Genomic DNA, 20,711 nt, shown 5'->3' on the forward strand with positions numbered 1-20,711 from the left:
CTGCTGTCGGTGGTGGAAATAATCATTACTTTGCTTTTTTCTGAGCTTATTTCCATGCCATAGGCCCCCGCTCGCCTGGAGAGTCTGTCCGTCAAATCCTGAAGTTCGTTGTTACTGCCTGCCATGAGGTCAATGTCATCTGCAAAGCGGAGGTTGCACAGGGGTCTGCCACCAATGGAGATTGAGGTAAGGTGGTTGTGGAGGGTGTCCTGCATGATTTTTTCAAGGAAGATGTTAAAAAGGATGGGAGAGAGTAGGCACCCTTGACGGACCCCGATCGTCATCGCGAAGAACTCGCCTAGGTGGTTGTTGAGTAGTACCGCGCTGGAGGCGTTCTTGTAGAGTGCTGCTACCATCTGGATCAGTCCCTCCTCTATGTTGAATGATCTCATGACCTGCCAGAGTCCATCGTGCCAGACACGATCAAAAGCTTTTTTGAAGTCGATGAAGTTATGGTATAGTTGACGTTGATGCTCCAGGTGTTTTTCTATCATAACACGGCAGTTAAAGATCTGTTCTACCGTGCTTCTTCCAGCCCTGAAGCCAGCCTGTTCTTCTGCCAGCAGTTCCTCTGCAATAGGTTTTAAGCGGTTGAGGATGATTCTGAGCATTACTTTGCTTGGGTGACTTATCAGACTGATGGTTCTGTAGTTCTGGCACTGCCGCAGGTTCCCTTTCTTAGGGAGTGGGATGATGATAGACTGAGCCCATTCTTTTGGCCATTTCTTTTCTTCCCATATCTTTTGACACAGTGTGGTGAAGGCCTTGGTTGTTGCATCTCCTCCATGCTTCAGCAGCTCAGCAGGTACGTTGTCCACACCAGGTGACTTTCCTCCCTTCAGACTGTGCATAGCTTCTCTCACCTCATCAGTGAGGACTGGCAGGTCTTCAGCCTCTCTTGTCCCAGTCTGGTGATGCTGGAGAATGCTGGTGTCTGGCTCGATCTTGTAGTTGTACAAGTCTTGGCAATATTCAGTCCAACGACTTAGTACAGCAGCGTTTTCCGTAAGGAGCTGTCCGGCGCTGTCTTCGATGACTGTGGCTGGTCGCTGCTGAGTCTTGGTGAGGGCCTTCAGTATTTCATATGCCTTCTTGCTGTCTCCGCTAGCCATGCCTATTTCCACGCTGCAACACTGGTCTTCGATCCAATCTTCTTTTGCCTCCTTCATCCTTGTTCTGATCTGCTGGTTGACAAGTCTGTACTTGTCTGCTGACGTCGGGTCTCGACCTCTCCCTTTCTTCAAGGCTCTCCTTTCGTCGCAAAGATCAAGGATGTCGTCTGTCACCCAGGTTGTTTGCGCTTCCTCTGCTTCCCCAGCACTTCGTCTGCAGTAGAGAGTAGCACCTCTTTGATACTTCCAGCAAGGCGTCTATGTCGCAGTCTATAGTAGCCAGGGCTGCAAATTTGCCCCCCACCTGGGCCTGGAAGATCCTCTCTGTGTCCGGATCTTTGAGCTTCTCAAGGTTGAATCGGATGCGAGGGCTCTTATTGTTGTCACGTCTCAACTTCAGTTTCAACTTGAGGCTAGTGAGGACGAGGTTGTGGTCGCTGCCTATGTCAGCGCCAGGAAAGGACCTCGTTTGTGCTTTGTTGATGCTTGATTTGAAACGCTGAGGCAGCAAGATGAAGTCAATCTGGTTATGGACCAGACCTCCCGGCGAATGCCATGTTACAGTTCTTGACTTCTTGTGCGGGTGGAGGGTATTGGCAATGGTGAGACGGTGACTCTGAGCGAATTCTAGTAGCCGTAGGCCTCTTGCGTTGGTGTTGCCTAGGCCAAACTTGCCGACTGTTCCTGCCCATTGTTGATAAGCGTCAGGGCCGATCGTAGCATTCCAGTCGCCAAGGACAAGCAAGATGTCTTTCTTCGGAGTTTTCTTGATGATGTTGTCCAGCTCCTCGTAGAATTCCTCAACCTCTTCATCTTCGTGTTCTGATGTTGGGGCGTACACTTGTATAATGGTAATGTTGTGCGGTCGAGCAGAGATTCGGATGGAGATAAGTCTGCTAGAGACTGGGGTGCAGCTGATGACAGTTCCAGCCACCTCCTTCCTGACAATGAAAGCGACACCACGTTCATGCTTGATTGCGTCTCCGCTGAACCAATAGATGATACCAAATGTAATTTAAAAAACCCCAAATTGTGCATGTTCCTAATCTGACACGTAGTAGTAGCAGATGTAAAACACACCTGTCCTTCACAATGGCAGATTCAGAAGCAGTGATATGCGAAAAAACTCAGCTGGTAGAGTTGCAGCACTTTGTAAATCTAGGCAAGGATATGTGGACATGGACATGGACATGGACATGGACATGAATGCAATGGTTACACAAAGCACTCACAGTCATTGTGAGCATGAACTGGTAACCTGTGAACCTCACAGAGAAGCACATTAAGGTGGTCAATCTTCCACTCACATAAAACAATGTAAGCAGTATTGTTTCTTTACCCATGTGACCTTACTAATACAGGAAAACAGCAAATAAAGAGCTATAATAGTCCAAAAGGGACAATGCTAATACAGGCACAAGCTGTTAAGTATATTCAGCTGTCCAGAAAGGTCTCATAAGATTGATCATGCAACACTCAAAGTTACCAAAATATCCTGTTGTGAAATGTGGGTTTCAGTCCTTTATTTAGAGCATATACATTTATTAACTAAGAGAATGAAGTGGATTTTGTTTCCTATGTTTGTAGCTTCAGCAGCTGACATGCTAGCTCATTGCCTTTTATACCCACATGACTTGAAAAGCAGGAAAGTGTGACATTACAGTCTGTCTGTGCTATTTGGATGTGTAAGATTTCAGAGTGTAAATCTAGCTGTCTTTTTAGTCTGTCTTCTAAGTGTTCAAAGTGAAGAAGGTAAATCTGAAAAGATGAATACATTTAATTTGTGAGTGATTTCACTCCATGAGGTGTAGCTAGTATTGCATGCATTTCTAGTGTCATAGTTGAGTAGTTATTATCTAGCTGATCATTTGTTTTTCTTTTTCATCTTTATTTTTGAAGATGCCTGTTGCAGGATGCACGTCAAGAAGATTTGTTCAACATGTCCAGAAAAAAATATCCATATCCCAGGGTGCCCTTTTCCATATTCTATGTCCCAAATTCATCCTGTGTCTAAAATAAAAAGTCTAAAAGATTATGAATGAAAATCAACTATTTCTGGTGTATTTTCATTGTATTGTTTCTTAAGAACATTTTTCATTGTTTTTTTTTCACAAAAACTGAATTTAAGCTATGCCCTTAATTCTCAGTGACTGCATGTCTGGAGCTTCTTATGGCAAAGGATGTCATGTGACCAGTTTGTGAGATGTCCATGTCACATTCGCACTATACTTGACCAGTTTGTGAGATGTTCATGTCACATTGGCACTATGTGCAAAATATATAGTTGTCGCCTTTTTTTCAATGTAATTAAATTGTGTATGATTTTGTCATGAACCAGCCTCGTCGAAGCCAGAACAACAGGTCTGAGGCCAGGTAGATAATTATAGATGGGCAGCGGTCAGTGAAGGTGGACAGTAAAGGGAAGCCTTTCTGTCCGTTTTTACAACTTGACAGGTCACCTTAATTGATGGAGGTGATCAAGGCCCAGGGTCGGGGGATAAGATGGAGCAGTTTAGAGGTATAGTGCAGTAGGCAGTAGTGTCTTAGTGTTTGAGCGATAGCATCAGGCCGGGTAGATTTGGTGGCGAGAAGTCACAAGTTTTATTAGTATATAGTGTAGGGTAGATGTGTAGTCGGGGCCTTTTCCCGATACACCAGCAGGGACTACCATCTCTGAGCGTTGTAACAGCTGTAGGCAGCAAGTCTGAGGGAGGCCCTATCTACGTGAATACATAACGCTACTTGCTGGGACTTACAGTCTGGAACCGTGGAGAGTGAGGAAGGGGTCTCCGTCCTCGCAGACGACAAGAAGGGAATACACCATCAGAACCGGCAACAGCAACTCTGCCACCTGTTGCCTGCTGCAACCGCCGGGAGTAGTGATTACTGTGCCTGTGTATCTCTGGGGTCGTCGTCTGGAGCCGGTGCTGGACCACTGTCGCCTGAGATTGTCACTGCATCTGTGTCCGTTGCCTGGGGCAACCACAGAAACAGGAGTACTAGTGGGCTAGGGACAGTGCGTCAGAAAACTCACTTCCAACGTCGTCACCATCGTCATTGCCTGGGGCAACGGTGTGTGACCTGTGATCTCCTCCAGTAGTGGCAGTAGTGTGCCAAGGCAATTCTGTGGCCGTCCGCTACTGGTTGTCGAGGGGCAACCTGTCGCAAAGATGCTGCCGTGTGGGAACTGTGTCCAAGACTGGCGAAGCATACGCTTCCGGGGGGAGTGTTTGTCGGGCCGCACTCAGACTGCTAGAAGGAAAGTGTTTTGTTCTATTGTTTTGTCTAACCTTAAGTGACCTGATGACAGATTATGTGTTCACAGACCCATATTGATCTCAGATTATTCAACCTTGTTTTCTGATTGATTATAATTTAGTTGGTTGTACAACTGTTTTGTTGGTTGTATTTGCACACGTGGGTTTGTCAGTGTGTATGCGTGCAGACTTTTGAATGGGCGGGTGACTGGGTGTGAGGGCAAAAGTCATCTGGCACTCATATTTCATTTATTACAGATTAATATATAATATTGAAGACATAACCTGTGGCACAACCGGCCATTTTTTAAATTTTTTTATCAGGCCTGAAGAAGTCTGACAACATACGCTTTGTTTCAGTTTTATGGTACTTCTCATTCTTTAAGTCTTTTTGTTATCGGGTGTGCTTTTAGGCTAGCTTTACCCATGGAAGCAATATTCAAAGATATATTGCAAAATCTATACTGTGCTTTTCTCTTTCCTTTTTTGTCCTTCAATATTCATTGTAATGCACTTGCATCCTATTTTCCTAAGTTTGTTATGGCTGCCTATGAATGTTCTTCATCCATCAAAATCAAACTGTTTTCTTGAGTGAGCTTATACGCTTTGCCACACTGGTGGAGCATACAGACATTCCTTGTGCTAATTGTTTTCCCCTGTATATAGCTTAGGTGTTGTGTTGACTAGGCTGATTGATGGGCTGGGTCATCTTAGTAGCCACAGGTCCTCTGATGGTGGCAGAGTAAACAGCAGTACGTTCCTTGATGCCAGGCTCTATGGTAGGAACGATGGCTCCAGTACTTTTCACTATCCTCTACCTGAAGAGTGCCAAAGGGGTCCATGTGTCCATCTTTAGAGCATTATCGGTAATACAAGGGATTTGTACAGATTGTACTTTATAGTAAACATAATATTATGGCTATGTCAAATCCTATCCAGCTTAGCAGCTGTTATTGTTGCAATCCTGATGCAGATAACTGACATCCTTGGACAAGGTGGCTCCCACGTACTTGAAGCTGCTTACTCATTTAGCTGTACCCTATTCATGTAGATCTCTGCTGTGCTGTTGCCACTGACCATAACTTTTTTCTTTACAATGCTGATCTCCATTCCATATGCATTCAAACAGTCTGTCAGTATATTGGTAAGGTATTGCAGTTCTTTGTTAGTGCCTGCTAATAGACCTCCCAAGCATTATCCTTCCACAATAAGATCTGCCTCTTCAACCAATGTGAAAGCTGTCCTACTGTATGGTTCTGAAACCTGAAGAGTGACAAACACCATCATCAACAAGCTCCAGACCTTTACAAACTGATGCCTACGCCATATTCAGGGAATAAGATTACCTGAAAAGATCTTTGACTGTGGGAAAAAAAAACAACCAGAATGTCACTAGCCAAGACATCAAAAAACACCAATTGGGCTGGATATGACACCCTGTGTAAACACGCTGACACAATTGCCAAGCAGACACTTGACTGAACCCTCAGGGTAAGAGGAGAGTTGGAAGACTAAAGCAGACTTGGAAAAGAACAGTAGAGAGAACGGCAAAAGATGTCAGAACCTAATGGGCCAAACTGAGGGGTGCTGCCCAAAACCGGGTCTGCTGGTGAGATGTTGCTGTGGCTCTATGCTTCTCGAGGAGTAACAAGGAATAAATTAAACTAATAGATCTGTCATCTGAAAAGTGTACGTTGCAAATTAGCCTTCCACCAATTGAAATGGAAGTGTGATGCATGTTGAGGATTTCATGAATGATGTTCTCCAAGATGATATGAAACAGCACCAGAGATAGGGTGCATTCTTGACATATGCCTACTGTGGTGTAAAAGTAAGCTTATATTTGGTTATCCAGCAGTACTGCGCTTGTTTAGCTATTGAACGAGTCCTTCTTCATTTTTGCATCACATACTATAGCCCCTTGTGCCAGACTCTGTCAAATGCCTTCTTAAAGTCTATAAAGTTGTGATAAAGGCCCTGCTGATGCTGAAGATGCTTCTCTCTAAGGATGCGACAGTTGAAGATCTGCTCAACTGTGCTTTTATGTGACCTGAAACCAGCCTGTTCTTCTGCTAGCAATTTCTCTGTGGTGGTGCTGTACACATATTAAACTTTACTTCTCTAAAGGTGTGAACTCTAGGAGTCTTAGGTCGTTTGTTATTCCTGGAAAGAACTTGCCCACCTTTCCTGCCCATAGGTGGTACTTGCATAGACCAATCTTAACATTACAACTGCTGAGAATATCTTTCTTCAGTACTGCTCTTTTTGTAACTTCAGCATGTAACTTAGGTTACATAATGCTTGCTGACATAACTCTTGATAAGCATGTTTTTAATATCTGTTCTACTGTGTGTTATGAACTCCAGATGACCAGCTTCATTCGCCATAGTCTGTCCATCCCAACCACCAAAATTCTCATCTGCTCATTTGTTTTGACTAGATTATTGCAACTATTCTCGCTGGCTGTCCACAGTACCTCATTCACAATCTTCAAAAAATCCAGAACTCAGCTCCCTCTGTGGTTCTCTTCCACATCACATTTGCCATTCTGACTTGAAGGCTATATTGAAATGCTCTCAGAAAACATTTCTTCACTAAGTACTATCCTTGAATTACTATCCTGAATTTCTATTGAAATACTGTCATGTGCACCATTAAGTAACTACTCTATCTGTACACTGTTTACAGTTCCTATACCCCTCTATCCCTTGCATTACATTCTACTCTTGTACTTCATCTTTGTGTTGTTCAGTGTGCCTATGTGTATCTCGCCATACATTGTCTGTTACTTAGTATTCAAATGTTCCTTTTTATCATTACTGGTTAGCGCAGAGAATGCGACCTATTTTGGTCATGATGCTGCACAATATAAGAGCTGAAATTATTATTATGAATGCGTCCATTTTTCTGAATGGTAACTTCTGCAATCAGTGATCAAATTGACTCATAAGTATTGTTAAACTGACTTGTGGTAGAGGTCAAACTAACCTAGTTGAATAGGTAAATTTTTTAATCAAATGATGACCAACACACATAATAATGAGGATTTATATAGCACCTTTCCAAAAAAAAAAAAAAAAAAAAAAATGCTGCTCAGAGTACATAAATCATATACAGACTAGATCACATAAATCTTCTGTTTCCCTGAGACATGGCTAACCGATGAGAAAACATTCGAACTAGAAGGATACACAACGATTCGATTTGACAGGAATGCACAAGCAACAAATAAGCATGTAGGGGGAGGCTTGTGTATGCTTGCAAATGAGAAATGGGCCACAAACTACACAGTACGAGAACAGACTAGTACCCCCCATTATGAGATACTGACAGTGTCCTTCAGGCCGCATTATTTACCTCGTGAATTCGGCCAAATCACTGTGGTCCTAGTCTATGTGCCCAGCCCAGACTTCAACCTCGCAGCTGAGCACATTGCAGACACATATAATCGAGCGACAACAAGATCAGTTGATCAGCCTGTATTTTTGCTCGGTGACTTCAACCGCTGTGATGTCAGTAAGCTGCTACCCTGTCTCCATCAATACGTGGCGTGTCCCACCTGCCTTGACAGAATGCTAGACAGGTGTTTCAGTAATGTGCCGGCCGCTTATGTTTCAAAGTGCCGGCCGCCGCTGGGCAGATCGGACCACAACATTGTTCATCTGCTACCCACATACAGACAGCTCCTTAAAAGTGAAAAGCCAACAACACTATGTATTAGGACCTGGACATTTGAAGAAACTGAGCTGCTCAGAGACTACCTCGAGGCCACTGACTGGGATTTGTTCTTCACTACCTGTCGAGCCAACCTGGACTGTCTGGCAGACACAATCACCTCTTACATCACCTTCTGTGAAGAGTCCGTCATACCTACCAAGCAGATCTGCAGCTATCCAAGTAACAAACCATGGCTGGGTAAAGAACTGAAACACTGTCTCAATGAAAAGATGATAGTTTTTATGCAGGGAGACAAACAGAAAGTGAAAGGAAAGGAGAGGAGTTCAGGGCAAAGGCAAAAACATCTAGAGTCGAATATAGAAAGAAGGTAGAAAAGCAACTAAGTGAGGGCAACGCAAGGGAAGCATGGAGGGGCCTGAACACCATGATGAGTAGAGCACAACAGACACAAAGAGTAAAGTGTGATGACCCGGTGACATTTGTATAACGAGCTCAACACCTTCTACGCGCGGTTTGATGTGAGACACTTCAGCAATGAAGCAGAAAATATCTGTTCTTCACTGTCGGCAGCCACTGTCACAATCTGTGAAGAAGATGTCAGAATTCTCTCTCATGTGAACCCACGTAAAGCCCCTGGACCTGACCACGTGAGAGGCAAGGTACTCAAAGAGTGTGCTAGTCAACTAAGTGGTGTTTTTACCCGACTTTTCCAGCTCTCCCTTGACTCTCATAGTGTCCCCGGCGTGTGGCGAACATCAACAATCATACCAGTGCCAAAGAAGCCTCATGCTACAAACTTGAAAGACTTTCGACCTGTGGCTCTCACGTCTGTTGTGGCCAAGTGTTTGGAGAGGGTTATGGGAAGATTGTTAATCCCCACAATGGCTGATCGCCTGGATCCTTTGCAGTTTGCCTACAAGCCACGTAGGGGTGTGTCTGATGCAACTCTCACGCTTTTAAATGCTATCCTACAACACTTGAACACTTCTGGCACCTACGTTTGGGTCCTGTTCATGGATTTTTCCAGCGCCTTCAACACAGTCCAGCCACACCTTCTAGTAAAGCGCCTACTAGACCTGGATGGAAACACCGGCCTAGTTCTATGGATCAGATCATTCTGAAGGATTGACCACAGAGGGTGGGTCTCAGAGTTCCACCGACAGGTACTGTAGGGTCCAGCAGCTCGTCTGAAGGAGTAAATCTGTCAGTGGATGGAATGATTCTGTCAGATGAGCAGATCCTCAACATGGGTACCCCTCAGAGATGTGTGCTTTCCCCCATCCTGTTCTCTGTATATACAAATGAGATTACTATTAACAGTGCTATTCTCAAACTTGTGAAATATGCAGATGACATGGCCCTTGTGGGCTGCCTGAAAGACGAGCAGTCCCTGTCACAGTACCTTGCCTGCGTGCGGGAACAGGAGGAGTGGTCTGACCGCAGCTTTCTGGAGCTGAACGTTGAAAAACAGTGGAGATGGCCTTTGGAAGAGCATATGAAGGAAGAGATGGCACAACTCCTCTCTCCCTACTAATCCAAATCAAGGGACAGCAGGTGCAGAGGGCTGCTGTGTTCAGGTACCTTGGTACAGTGATCGACGGGAAGCTCTCCTTTAGTGATCACGTGAACCAAGTGCACAAAAAGGCCCAGCAACGGCTGTACCTTCTGAGGAGACTTCGCAGCTTCAACGTCAGCTCTGGGGTGATGGAGACTGTGTACAGGTCTCTTGTTGAGAGCATCCTCTCATTTAACATCGCTGCCTGGTATGGTCACCTCCTCGTCAAAGAAAAGGCAAGGCTGGCCAGTCATCCACCAGGCAAATAAAATTATTGGTAAATCACAGCTGCCAATTTCTGACTTGTACCTTCATGCAGTCAGAAAGATGGCACATAACATCATTTCGGACCTAACGCACCCTCTCCATCCCAACTTCCAGCTGTTGCCCTCAGGCAGGCGCTATAAAGTGCCACGTGTACGGAAAGCTGCCAGCAGCCATCACCATCCTAAATAAAGGCACAAGGACTCAGGAGGAATCAAACACAGTCTGAAGAGAAGAGGGTGCCGACATCCATTATCAGCCATCACCTTGAATGTGCGCTCCCTTTCGAACAAACAAGACGAGCTCTCTGCGCTCAATCTAAATAATTAATGAAATGCAGGAATTTCTGTCATAGGCTAATAGATGACATAGATGACAATTTGTGATGTTGTTTGCCTACAGGTGAATGAACAGATAGTAGTATCAGCTGACAAAGTACTAGGAGGATGAAGAATATGCAGTTTAGACACATTTCGTTGCAGTCTGCAATGCCAACGCATTTTTTTTAATATATACAAAGAAATATAAAGTATTGAAATTTCATTGACCATTTGACGGAGATCCAAACTGCCATGACAATGTATCTTTACTCCTAACTGTGTGTGTTAAATGTCTGTATGAGTATGTATGCCTGCCCTTGTGAGCAAAAGAAAAATTTCTGTCTTGGGTCTCCTCGACAGACAATAAAGTCTGATTTGATTTGATTTGATCGCGGTCATGAAGAAGTATGCTCTTAGTTCTTACATTGGCTGAAGTATATCACAATGTAAGCATATCAAATCACTGTTCTGACATCTGTTGTTGACCTCTGTTCATTTTAGCCATGCATCTTAAGCAGTCTGGCTTGTACATTATCTTAAAGGTACTTATATCTATGAGGTATGTATATCTCTTGTCAACATTTTCAAAATTTCAGTTTCAGCACCAAAAAACTTCTCTAATTTTTCAGCCTTTCATGTTCACAATTCTGAACATTCCTTGTAATAATTAAGGTAAACCCATATGGGTAAACAAGTCAGCATAATCTTATTAAACATTGTTTTCATTTTGATATGAAGAATGTTAGCCAACATTGCACTCACCTACAGCAGGAAGGTCCTTATCATTAGCATCTCTTTCTTGGCAAGTGTCAGATTCTTTAGCCTCTGATCTCAATGGCTCTTTTTCTTCATGAGGAACAAAAGAAAAATTTTGATCTACAATGTCAGAAACAACAGGTGCAGCTTTCCCTGCCACTGATAGCTGTTGTTGATTTTGTATTACTTCATCTAGGTGCTGATGACTGAGGTTTCGCATAGTGGTCAGCTCAGCACCCACATCTTCCTTTGGAGAGTTTAATTTTGACAACTGTTTCAACAGATACACAATATTTTAGCACAATTAATTATTTGGCAGTGGACACATGGATCAGGTTTTATATGTTAAATATTATCTTTATGTATAATGTAAAAATTACCGGCCATTAAGGGATTACAATATTCTGCAGGATTCAGTTTAAAGGCAAGCAATGCTCTGAAATTTTTAAAAATATATTTATATCTTATTTATTATATTTAATGCATTGTATAATAAAAGCTAGAAAGATATTCTTGAGAAAGATGAAAAGATATTCTCACATCAAAATCCAGACAATTTTCTCATAAATATTAATTACTTTAAGGAAGTTTACCTGGGTTCAAATGTAATGTAAATGTTGAAATGAAGAGAGATAAAGGTATAAAAATTATGTCAGGAATGCAAGAAGTGCTACTACATGCATTAGATAATTAGGTCTTTTCATGAAATAATAATAATAATAATAATAATAATAATAATAATAATAATAATAATAATAATAATAATAATAATTTATAAGGAACACTTCCATGTATGAAGGCAGGATTAGTGTGTTACACTCACAGGACTACAAATGAACTAACAGTTTCCCATACAATGAGGCATGTAATTAAAAACTTTAGCAGCAGTGCACAAGTTACATGATGACAAAAAAATAACATCAAGGATGAGGGTGGGGAAGTGATAAGTGACCATAAGAGTTTGCAAGTTATATGAGTACTTCTGAAATAGTGAAGTTCAGAGGCTGGATATAAAATCCTGAAACAGTCACAGATTTAAGAAAAAGGGGCAGAGAAGAAGCCAAATTTCTCCACTGAGAGGAAGTCAGCACTACCTCAGTTGGTAAAGTGCCATAAAAATAATAAAAACATGCAGTGGATTGGATGACTGGAAGACTCAAGAACTCTTGCTCTCTCTGCTTAATAATATCCACTCAAGCTTTTGCCAGATCCTTTTTGCAAATATTTCTTGCAACAAATACTATTAGAGCAGGTCTTGATCAACCTTCTGACAGTTCCAGCTCCTCTATTTTGAAGAATTTTTCATGGAGTTTATGCTTGTCATTGAATCAGAAGGAACACCATTGCACAGAATGAACACCAATTACCATGCAACAGGTGGCTAGTACCAAAATGGAATGCATGTCACAAACATCTTTCCAAATGAATAAAGGAAAGTAATTGCAAAAATTTCAATAGGAAACCTTTTTCTTGACAGAATTTACTTACTCTTGACTTGTATATATGAAAGTGTGCACTTTCCTATCTGATCAAGGCTTTGAGCTAAGTAAATCCTCTTTAATAAAATCTAGATTTCTTTGGATATTGTTTTTTTCTAAGTTACTTTTTTTGTGTGGAGTATATTGTTTGACCTGTTGTGATCCTAGTGATGAACTGGGCTATGTTTCTCGATTCTGACATTTTGTTTAACTTCTTCGGCTCCAGCTGATCCATTGAATAACAGTCCTTTCTTCCATGACGCCATTTTAATTTCAGCCCAGTTTCTTGTTTGTGCACATCAAAAGTGAGATGAAGCACGGGTAATGTGGCTAAACTTCTTGATAAGTCAAGGCAGCAAAACTGTCTCCAGCTTGTGTGAATGGCATAGGTTTATTCTCAGCATTCTTGATCTGTTCTATAGACTAATGACAAACAATTGCAGATCTAAACTCTAAATCTCTGATGGTGAAATGTGCCACTCAGACAAATCTGGTCTTTGTTTTCCTCTGTCTCTAGAATTTTTTCCCACATAACTTGTGCCTTTATTTTAATCCCATAGACTTTTTGGATAACAAAGTACTGTTTCATTCAGTTGTTAATAGTTAGCACTACACTTTTTGTTATTATTATTGTTTCCATGCATTAAATGAGATAATGTTGTCTGGAGTGGGTCAACAGAAAGCTAGGCACTTGGCTTTCTTCTGCACTTGTTCTAAATTTGTCTGAAAGTGGTTGAACTGAAGGCTTTTCATTGCTGGTCCCTGTGGTATGGTAACCAAAGCAATGTAAAATAATATTGACATAAAAAGTTCCACAGGATGATGCAGCTTAAGAGACCTTTTGAAGCAGCTCATTCCCTCTCCACTTATTCCACCCTTCACCTGTCAACTACCTGGACCCTCCAGACATAAGTGTAAGCCTTTGATATCATAAGAGTACACCTTCAAAGAGAAACACCATATCCAGACTGCCTTTGAGATTTTTTTCCCAGTATAGAAATTCAATCCCTGGAAGGAGAACTCCCATTTATGCTTATGGAAGGATGTAAAATGCAGTCTCTGTTACCTCAGTAGTCATGTTTCCCCAAGTTTTTCAATCTGGCCTATCAAGCGCCTCACTTCCCTCCTCTCCCCCCAACTTGAAAAAACCCTTCTTTGTGTGATACAGGGGAAGTTATCTCCCCTAGATTTAAACAGGACTATTTTTGAAACGTTTTTCAACTGTGGAATTAACACTCTATAGTATCAACACATTTTACACAAAATATCACTAATTATAAGCACCACTCTTCTTTTAATAAGGTCTTGACTGCAATTTACTGGGATATAAACACATTTAAAACACATTTCTATTAGGGTACCATAAATCGTGCTACAAGTTTCCTCAAAAAATTGGATAACATGTATTAAACTCTAATAGACTGAAAAAAATAATGCTTACACTTTTCTTCCTCTGCCTTCTTCTGCTTTTGAGATCTTTGACAAGATCATTTGCCTCAGCTGTCTTCTCTACCAACTAGAAGCAAAAACAAAGAAAGAAATTTTTTCATCACTAATTAACATATTTAAGATTGTTTTCTTTATAATCTCATTAAATATTGTATGTCATTAGAAAATTGCGAAAAGAAATTCATGGTTAATAACAAACAAAAGTGATCAGCTATCTGGAGTGTTGTAGGTGACAACATTGTATAAACATCTGGAAAAGATAAAGGAGTATGCAAGAATGCTTTTTGGTGATTTTAGTTCTGCATTCAATACCATACAACCATATTTTCTAGCATTGAGACTGATTTCTGATTTTAATCTGGCACATCAATTGGTTTTGTTGATATTGTATTTTTTTATTTGTAGACAGCAAAGGTTTTTTTTGTTTTTGTTTTTTTGTAAAGAATCATCATTCTGATATGTTACTACAAACACTGTTGTATATCATGTACACAGCGGCAGAAGTACTGAGGAAATAGTTATATTATGAAATTCTCAAATGACGCGGCATTGTTAACCTTGTTGCAGGGACATAAGAAAGATCATGACAATGCATTACCAAATTTTGTACATTGGTGTGATGAGAACTTTCTGGAATAAAATGTAAATAAGAGATGAGCATTGACTTCAAAAAAATAAAAGATGTCATTATTTCCAGTGTAATACATGATAAGCACCTTGTTGGCATGCTGACACCTGCAGATACTGAGGCACTGTTTTTGACTGCCAGCTTAAAAGGGTCATAAACACTGAGTATATAGTTATAACTGACCAGCAAAGAGTATGCCTTCTTTGCAAGCTGAACAGTTTTTCAATCAAAAAAAGTAATCTTGAGCCATTTTTATCAAGTTAAATCAGATTGTTTCAAAGAAGTGTTTGAGTTCAGAGGTTTCAAAGTTTAAATCATAAAATGTGAGTTAAAACATACTTCAGCAAATGAGGATTTCCCATCAGTCTCCAAAAAGGATTGGTATGTCTTCTCTGTGTCCAAATCCTGCAAAAGAGCAAGACAACATAATAACATGGTTTTTCATTTGTTAGAGCCTGGAAATACTGACATGAAATTTTTCATGCCTCAAGCACAGAATTACAGCAAGGGTGTAAGAATCTGCTCCAAGCTGTTGTAAACAGAATGTGACATGATGGTATTTTAGATATTGGAAAATAAATAGAACCTACTTTAAATTATATACACTTATCATTTCTATAAAATAAAAATATACATATGTAGAGATAGACATATTTACATGTCAGCATTTGGTGTCCCATCACTATACCTGGGCAGCTGCTTTTTGCATGTTCTGACCTCATTTTGTCAACTGCTTTCTGAAGGAAAGCTGTGTAACAGGAGGCCCTGTCTTCAACCCTTTTATCAAAAGCTTTGAAAAAGAAAATCCATCATAAGCGTCCATTTGCAGCTATTAAATTTAAGATTCTGCATGCTGCTTTTATTTCAAAAATGTAGTTGTAAAGATAATATCAGTGTCAGCTGTGATGCTGTCTAAGATGCTCTTTAAGAAGATCCAGCAGAGCAATTTTCAACACCTTTTGTAAACAACTTGAAACCAGATGACACTGCCACTGAAAAGTGAAAAACTTATAGTGCCATAACCTGGCTCTATGATGCAAACTCCTGGCAATTTACAAAACACACACACACATATAGACACAGACAGACATTCACAGAGGCATGCAACACAACATGCAAAGATGTTATCTACAGAATGCCATACCGGATGAAAGTTATGTTGCCATAAGTTGCTCCCAGCTTCAACAATTCATTTGAAAAGCAGTAATTAAGGCTGCAAATGGTTTTTTTTCCACATCACAGTTCTAGTCATACAACAGATCAAAGAGGTAGAAGTTTTGTTTGCTGCTCATAGGGCTTCCCATAACAAGTTTGCAAGCCATTGGAAGGAAAGTGATGCAAAAACACCAATATAACACTTTCAAGATGTTTGACTGTTTGTCATCCTTCATGAGTTGCAAATACAAATGTTTTCAGAGATAATTTTTAGTGGTGCTCTATAAATGGTTGAAACACTGTTATAATCTTCTGCACCAAATCAATTCAACAAAAGTAAAAAAATGTTGACTGCACGAGAGTAGCATATTATCACAGATTAAGATGTTTAGGAGTTACAGTTCAGCCATTAGTAGTTCAGACTGATAAAGTTATTATCAATCTGTGAAAAAAGCAGATCAAGTCATACTCTGAAATAGTTCTTATCGATACACCAAATCATCCATAGATGACACCCTTTTTAAAATGTTACATACCCTTTTATATTATCCTTTTCCTTTTGTTGGTTTATATTATTAGATGTGTTGTTATTGTATCACCTGGGGGTCTTGTTTTTCAGCCTTTCAATGTAGTATAACTTTCTTTTGTCGTGATCTAGGCATTTACTGTAATTTAACGATAGGTAAAGTTCCACCATCATCATAAGGCTGTGAACTGCAGTGCTTCTTGTTAAGCCTAGGGTTATGATGGGTTAGTTGGTTGTTTGAGTTTTATGTCTTGCCAGCACTATGCTATATCACAGCCAAAGAAGGTTACACTACATCCAAAGGCTGAAAAACAATATCCCCAGGTGATACAGTAACACCACTAATAATAAAAGTGAACAAAAGGAAAAGGATAATAAAAAAGGGAAAGTAATGTTAAAATGGGTATTGTGGCCTAAAAGGTCACTATTAAGCCAGAAATTTAAACAAAATCTATAAAGAAACAAACCTTAAATCCGATAGTAAAGCCCCATCATCATTAAATGTAAATATATAGTTGCTGGCGGGATCAACTCAAACAAGAAAAACACAGTCAGCTGTAAAATATTGCTGCTAGACATTCTGGATGCCAGGGCAAGTGATTAAAAGACATGCATCACAGCAATGTGACCTGGTGGGGGTTGGCCTCATAAAAGGTTGGAATGCGTGGCATAGTTGTATTTAGCCTAAAGTCTACTACGCACTACCTCTTTCTGCAGCAAAAAACAGCCGTGAAGTGGGCAGTCAGAAAGACAGGAAAGGATGGTATGGAATTCTAGCCCTTGCATTGTGTGACCGCTTTAGAATTCCTCTAAATGCTTTAAATGCTTGCTATGCATGCCTAAAAGCTCTGATGCACTTCTTGTTTTCCCTTATTTGCTTGTTAGTTAAGGCTATACTGTTTTGTAACTCAGCAATGGTGAATTGTCACCTTAGATCTCTTCACAAATTTAATGGCTTATTGAATTACCAACACTGCAAATCTGGCTGCAGTGAATGACATTGTGCAGCTGGCTCATACTTATTATTCTGAAAAGGACAGCAAGGGAAGAAATAGCAAACCATACCACAAAGGTTGTCCAGGTACACAACAAAGGCTGGCTGTGACTACTGTACAAGGTGGTCTGGAGCCAAAATTTCTGAGATATTGTTATTATTTACCTATTCTGATGCAATAGCCATTTATTATTGGTTGGGTCTAGTTAGTGATTCTAGCACTGTATCATATGAAATAGATGAAAACCACAGAAAATAACCACACACCATACAAAATGATAGGGTTCTTGCAGGTATGAACACAATGAAATTTAAGACTGTCTAAAGCAGTGGTGCTCAACCTTTTCTTGCTGTAAGGCCACACTGGACATGATATAAAATCTTGCAGCCAGAACATGGTGGTTTTGCCAGAATCATGACGTTAAACATGAAATTATGTTACGTCTGATTAAAATGAGAGGGCCAGATGCGGCCCGTGGGCCTTAGGTTGGACACCCCTGGTTTAAAAATATTACAGTATTTTATACCTAGCACTGTGATATGTTTTCATTATGGGTAAACTAACTAAATACAGATCACCTGCATGTTATCCTTCAGCAGAGTTTTTTGTTACCAATATTCTCATCTGTTACAGATCATAAATGAAGGATAACTTAGGGAAAATTTCCTTTGTATACTATCAAAGAAAACAAGGGGGGGGGGGGGGAATTGGTGTTTTACGCCGTGTCAGCAACTAAGGCTATATTACGGCAAGGCAGCCAGCCCTGTAAACAGATGCCACGTGCAGAGAAAGAACAGCGTGCCCGAGACGAGAAATGAACTCAGGGCTGCCAACCTTCACTGTATTGGTGACAGGCGCTAACCGTTGCGCCAGCGGACCGCTATCAAAGAAAACAGTATCTACTAAAGAGCTCATATATGCATAAGTCACAATACCAATAATAATGCTGTAGAATGCACACGGTGTAGTTAATTTTTATTTTAAATATGATTTCTTTTTACAAATCAGCTTCGGATAACTTACACTCTTCCACAGAGATCTAAAGAGGAAGCGAAAAGGAATGTACAGTGTACAGTCCACTAAGCTGTGGTCCAGTTACCTGTGAATTCCCTTAAGCCCCACAAAATGCTGGGACCCCAATTTTTTACACCATGGATCATACAGACCTGGACATGGCCTCTCAAACACTTGAGACAGGTGTTGATAGCTGTCATTTTGGCATTTTGAATGTCGATGATTGACATGCTATGCACTATCACGGATTAAATATTTAAATCCTGGCTTCTAATTTCAAAAAGGTATTTATAGAAGATTAGTCTTTTATTTATCAATGAACAATGAAATTCAAATATTAATCTGTTTTATCTACGCCGAGTGCCAGCGTTATGGAGGCCACCATTGTAACTGATTCACAGCTTCGAATGCTTCAAAATTATTATTAAAAAAATATTTAAGCCACGGACCACCTAAGCTCAGTTAAGCAGTTTGGATCCCAATCACCACGGCTTTACGACCCTACACTGTAATAGTAACTTACCAGACTGGGATTAGATATACCATCATCATCGTCTTCATCTTTTACAAGTTGTTCTTTGCCTTTGTTTTGGTGTCTCTGCCTTTTTTCCATTGTTAGTTAAATCTGAGACACTGAAATCTGAAACACAAGTAAAACTGACATTTTTAATAAGAACATCTATAACTCTTAACAGTTCATAGAAATGAAAACACCGTTTGTTCAGTTGATGACCGAGAAACATACTGAGCTGCATAGTTAATCACTTATTATAGGTACAGCTAAATTTTATTTCTATTAGCAGGTCAGTAAAATATATGCATCAAGAAAATTAATTTCTTTAAACATAAAAATTTTTGAAGTATCAATAATATTTCTTTTGTAAGTATCTCACTTGAAAGGAAGATTTTTTTTATAGCATAAGTTGTTGTGTTATCAACGAACGAGTCTGTAAATCTTAAGCACAAACCCATTTCTGTTTCTACCAGTTCCGGCTGTATTAATTACCGCAAGCTAAGAAAACAAAACCATACTATTTAACATTTTCAATTTATTTAAATTTACCTAAATCCTGATCGGACCAATTCGCTCTTCAAATGAGAGAACACAAGCTGTTAACGCATGTCATGTTCTGGTTCTGGAATGCACATGAACGGGCACGTTCCTTGGTTACATACAACACTGACGATTTCGTTTTAGTAAAGCACTATTACAATGACGCGCAGTATAAGTGAAATAAAGTACAGTCGCCACTGTAACATTTTTCTGTGTCTAATGTTTTAAGTGGCGTTTTTAGTTTGGTGTGATAGTTACTTGTTAAGAAATCTCGCTGCTCACTACACAGCAACCGGAAGTTGATTAGCAGCCATTATTATGTCGCTAACGATAAGGTGACGTTTCGGGAGCAAAAGCGGAACGCGTGCCGATGATGGTGTCGTCACCGACAAAGAGCGCTGAGAAAAGGTGTGGTTGGGGGTGGGGGTGGGGGGAACCTTTCTTTTGACTTTGCCGATTAGTGATGCTTTCAACGGCAGCTCTGTCCACGCCACTACAGTATTCATTTTATAAAGAAAAACGGTATTTAAAATTTAAATTAAAATATAATATTCCTACCTTACTTACCGCTCCGGCAACTTTGCGGACGTGTGGCGCTGTAACAAATTATATATCGTGCTGACGATGGTCCGGCACCTTCGTCATCTTGCGAGGCTGTTGCTCCGAAACCGTACTTCATAGACGCGTGAATCTCCTTGTAAAGTTTCGGTTCTTGCAAGATAGTATCATAAATTTTTTCACAAGGATTTCCTAAATTTTCTGTCAAAGTTGAACCTCACAATTAAAAGTCCTTTCAGTGTTTCCACCTGTACGTGTCTTCCAACTGTGTCTTTTCACTGGTGATGTTCGTTTCGTCCCCGACATTAGTTTAGGTCACTGATCCGTACTCAAAGAAAAGGATTACTAGAAGTGAATAACCCAGATAGCATTGAAACATTTTATAAATGTTTATAAAAAGTTTACGCATTATGTTTTAATAATGTTTGCACAAAATGTTCATAAAACGTAAATTATGCCCATTAAAATTACGTTTTAAAAACGTTTAATTAAGGGCTTCTGGAAACGAGTTTTAAAAGTTTTATAAACGTATTTTCGTAAATGTTTTACAAATGTTTTAAGCAAAATGTTTCAATAATGTTTGCAGAAAATGTTATTTAAAAGTTTAATATGCCCATTAAAGTTAGGTTTTAAAAACGTTTAATTTTAAACCACACATACTCTCTGAAGTTCCACTTCAAACCTGGTAAGAATGACACACAGATTTTCATTTCCTTTTCATGAAAACATATTTAATGTCATTGAGTATAAACCCAGGAAACATTTACATCATACAATAACAATTTATCTTACTTGTACAACAAATGGTGACCATTTGTGATAGCGATGAATCAATGATACTCAAAAAAAAAAAAAAAAAAAAAGAGAGAAAAAAGTATAGGAATTAATTAAACAGTGATAAATGAAAGCAAA

The 20,711-nt window shown here is 40.0% G+C and overlaps 1 protein-coding gene across 2 annotated transcripts in view; it reads right to left on the minus strand.

Annotated features, from left to right (window-relative positions):
* The window catches only part of LOC112573349 (coiled-coil and C2 domain-containing protein 2A-like), a 139,807-nt gene extending 120,240 nt beyond the window's left edge, over positions 1-19,567 (minus strand). Inside the window, exons 1-5 of one of the 2 annotated variants that reach the window (XM_025253630.1) lie at positions 19,251-19,567; positions 18,711-18,827; positions 14,837-14,902; positions 13,862-13,936; positions 10,949-11,213 (exon numbers count right to left, since the gene is read on the minus strand). In XM_025253630.1, the coding sequence (XP_025109415.1) occupies positions 10,949-11,213; positions 13,862-13,936; positions 14,837-14,902; positions 18,711-18,800 (496 nt within the window). In that variant the 5' untranslated portion in view covers positions 18,801-18,827; positions 19,251-19,567. The remainder of the gene's footprint in view (positions 1-10,948; positions 11,214-13,861; positions 13,937-14,836; positions 14,903-18,710; positions 18,828-19,250) is intronic. The other variant, XM_025253631.1, reaches the window with a different exon arrangement.
* Positions 19,568-20,711: the final 1,144 nt, after the last annotated feature.

Source organism: Pomacea canaliculata, linkage group LG10 (assembly GCF_003073045.1).
Source record: "Pomacea canaliculata isolate SZHN2017 linkage group LG10, ASM307304v1, whole genome shotgun sequence".
Classification (NCBI taxonomy): Eukaryota; Metazoa; Mollusca; class Gastropoda; order Architaenioglossa; family Ampullariidae; genus Pomacea; species Pomacea canaliculata.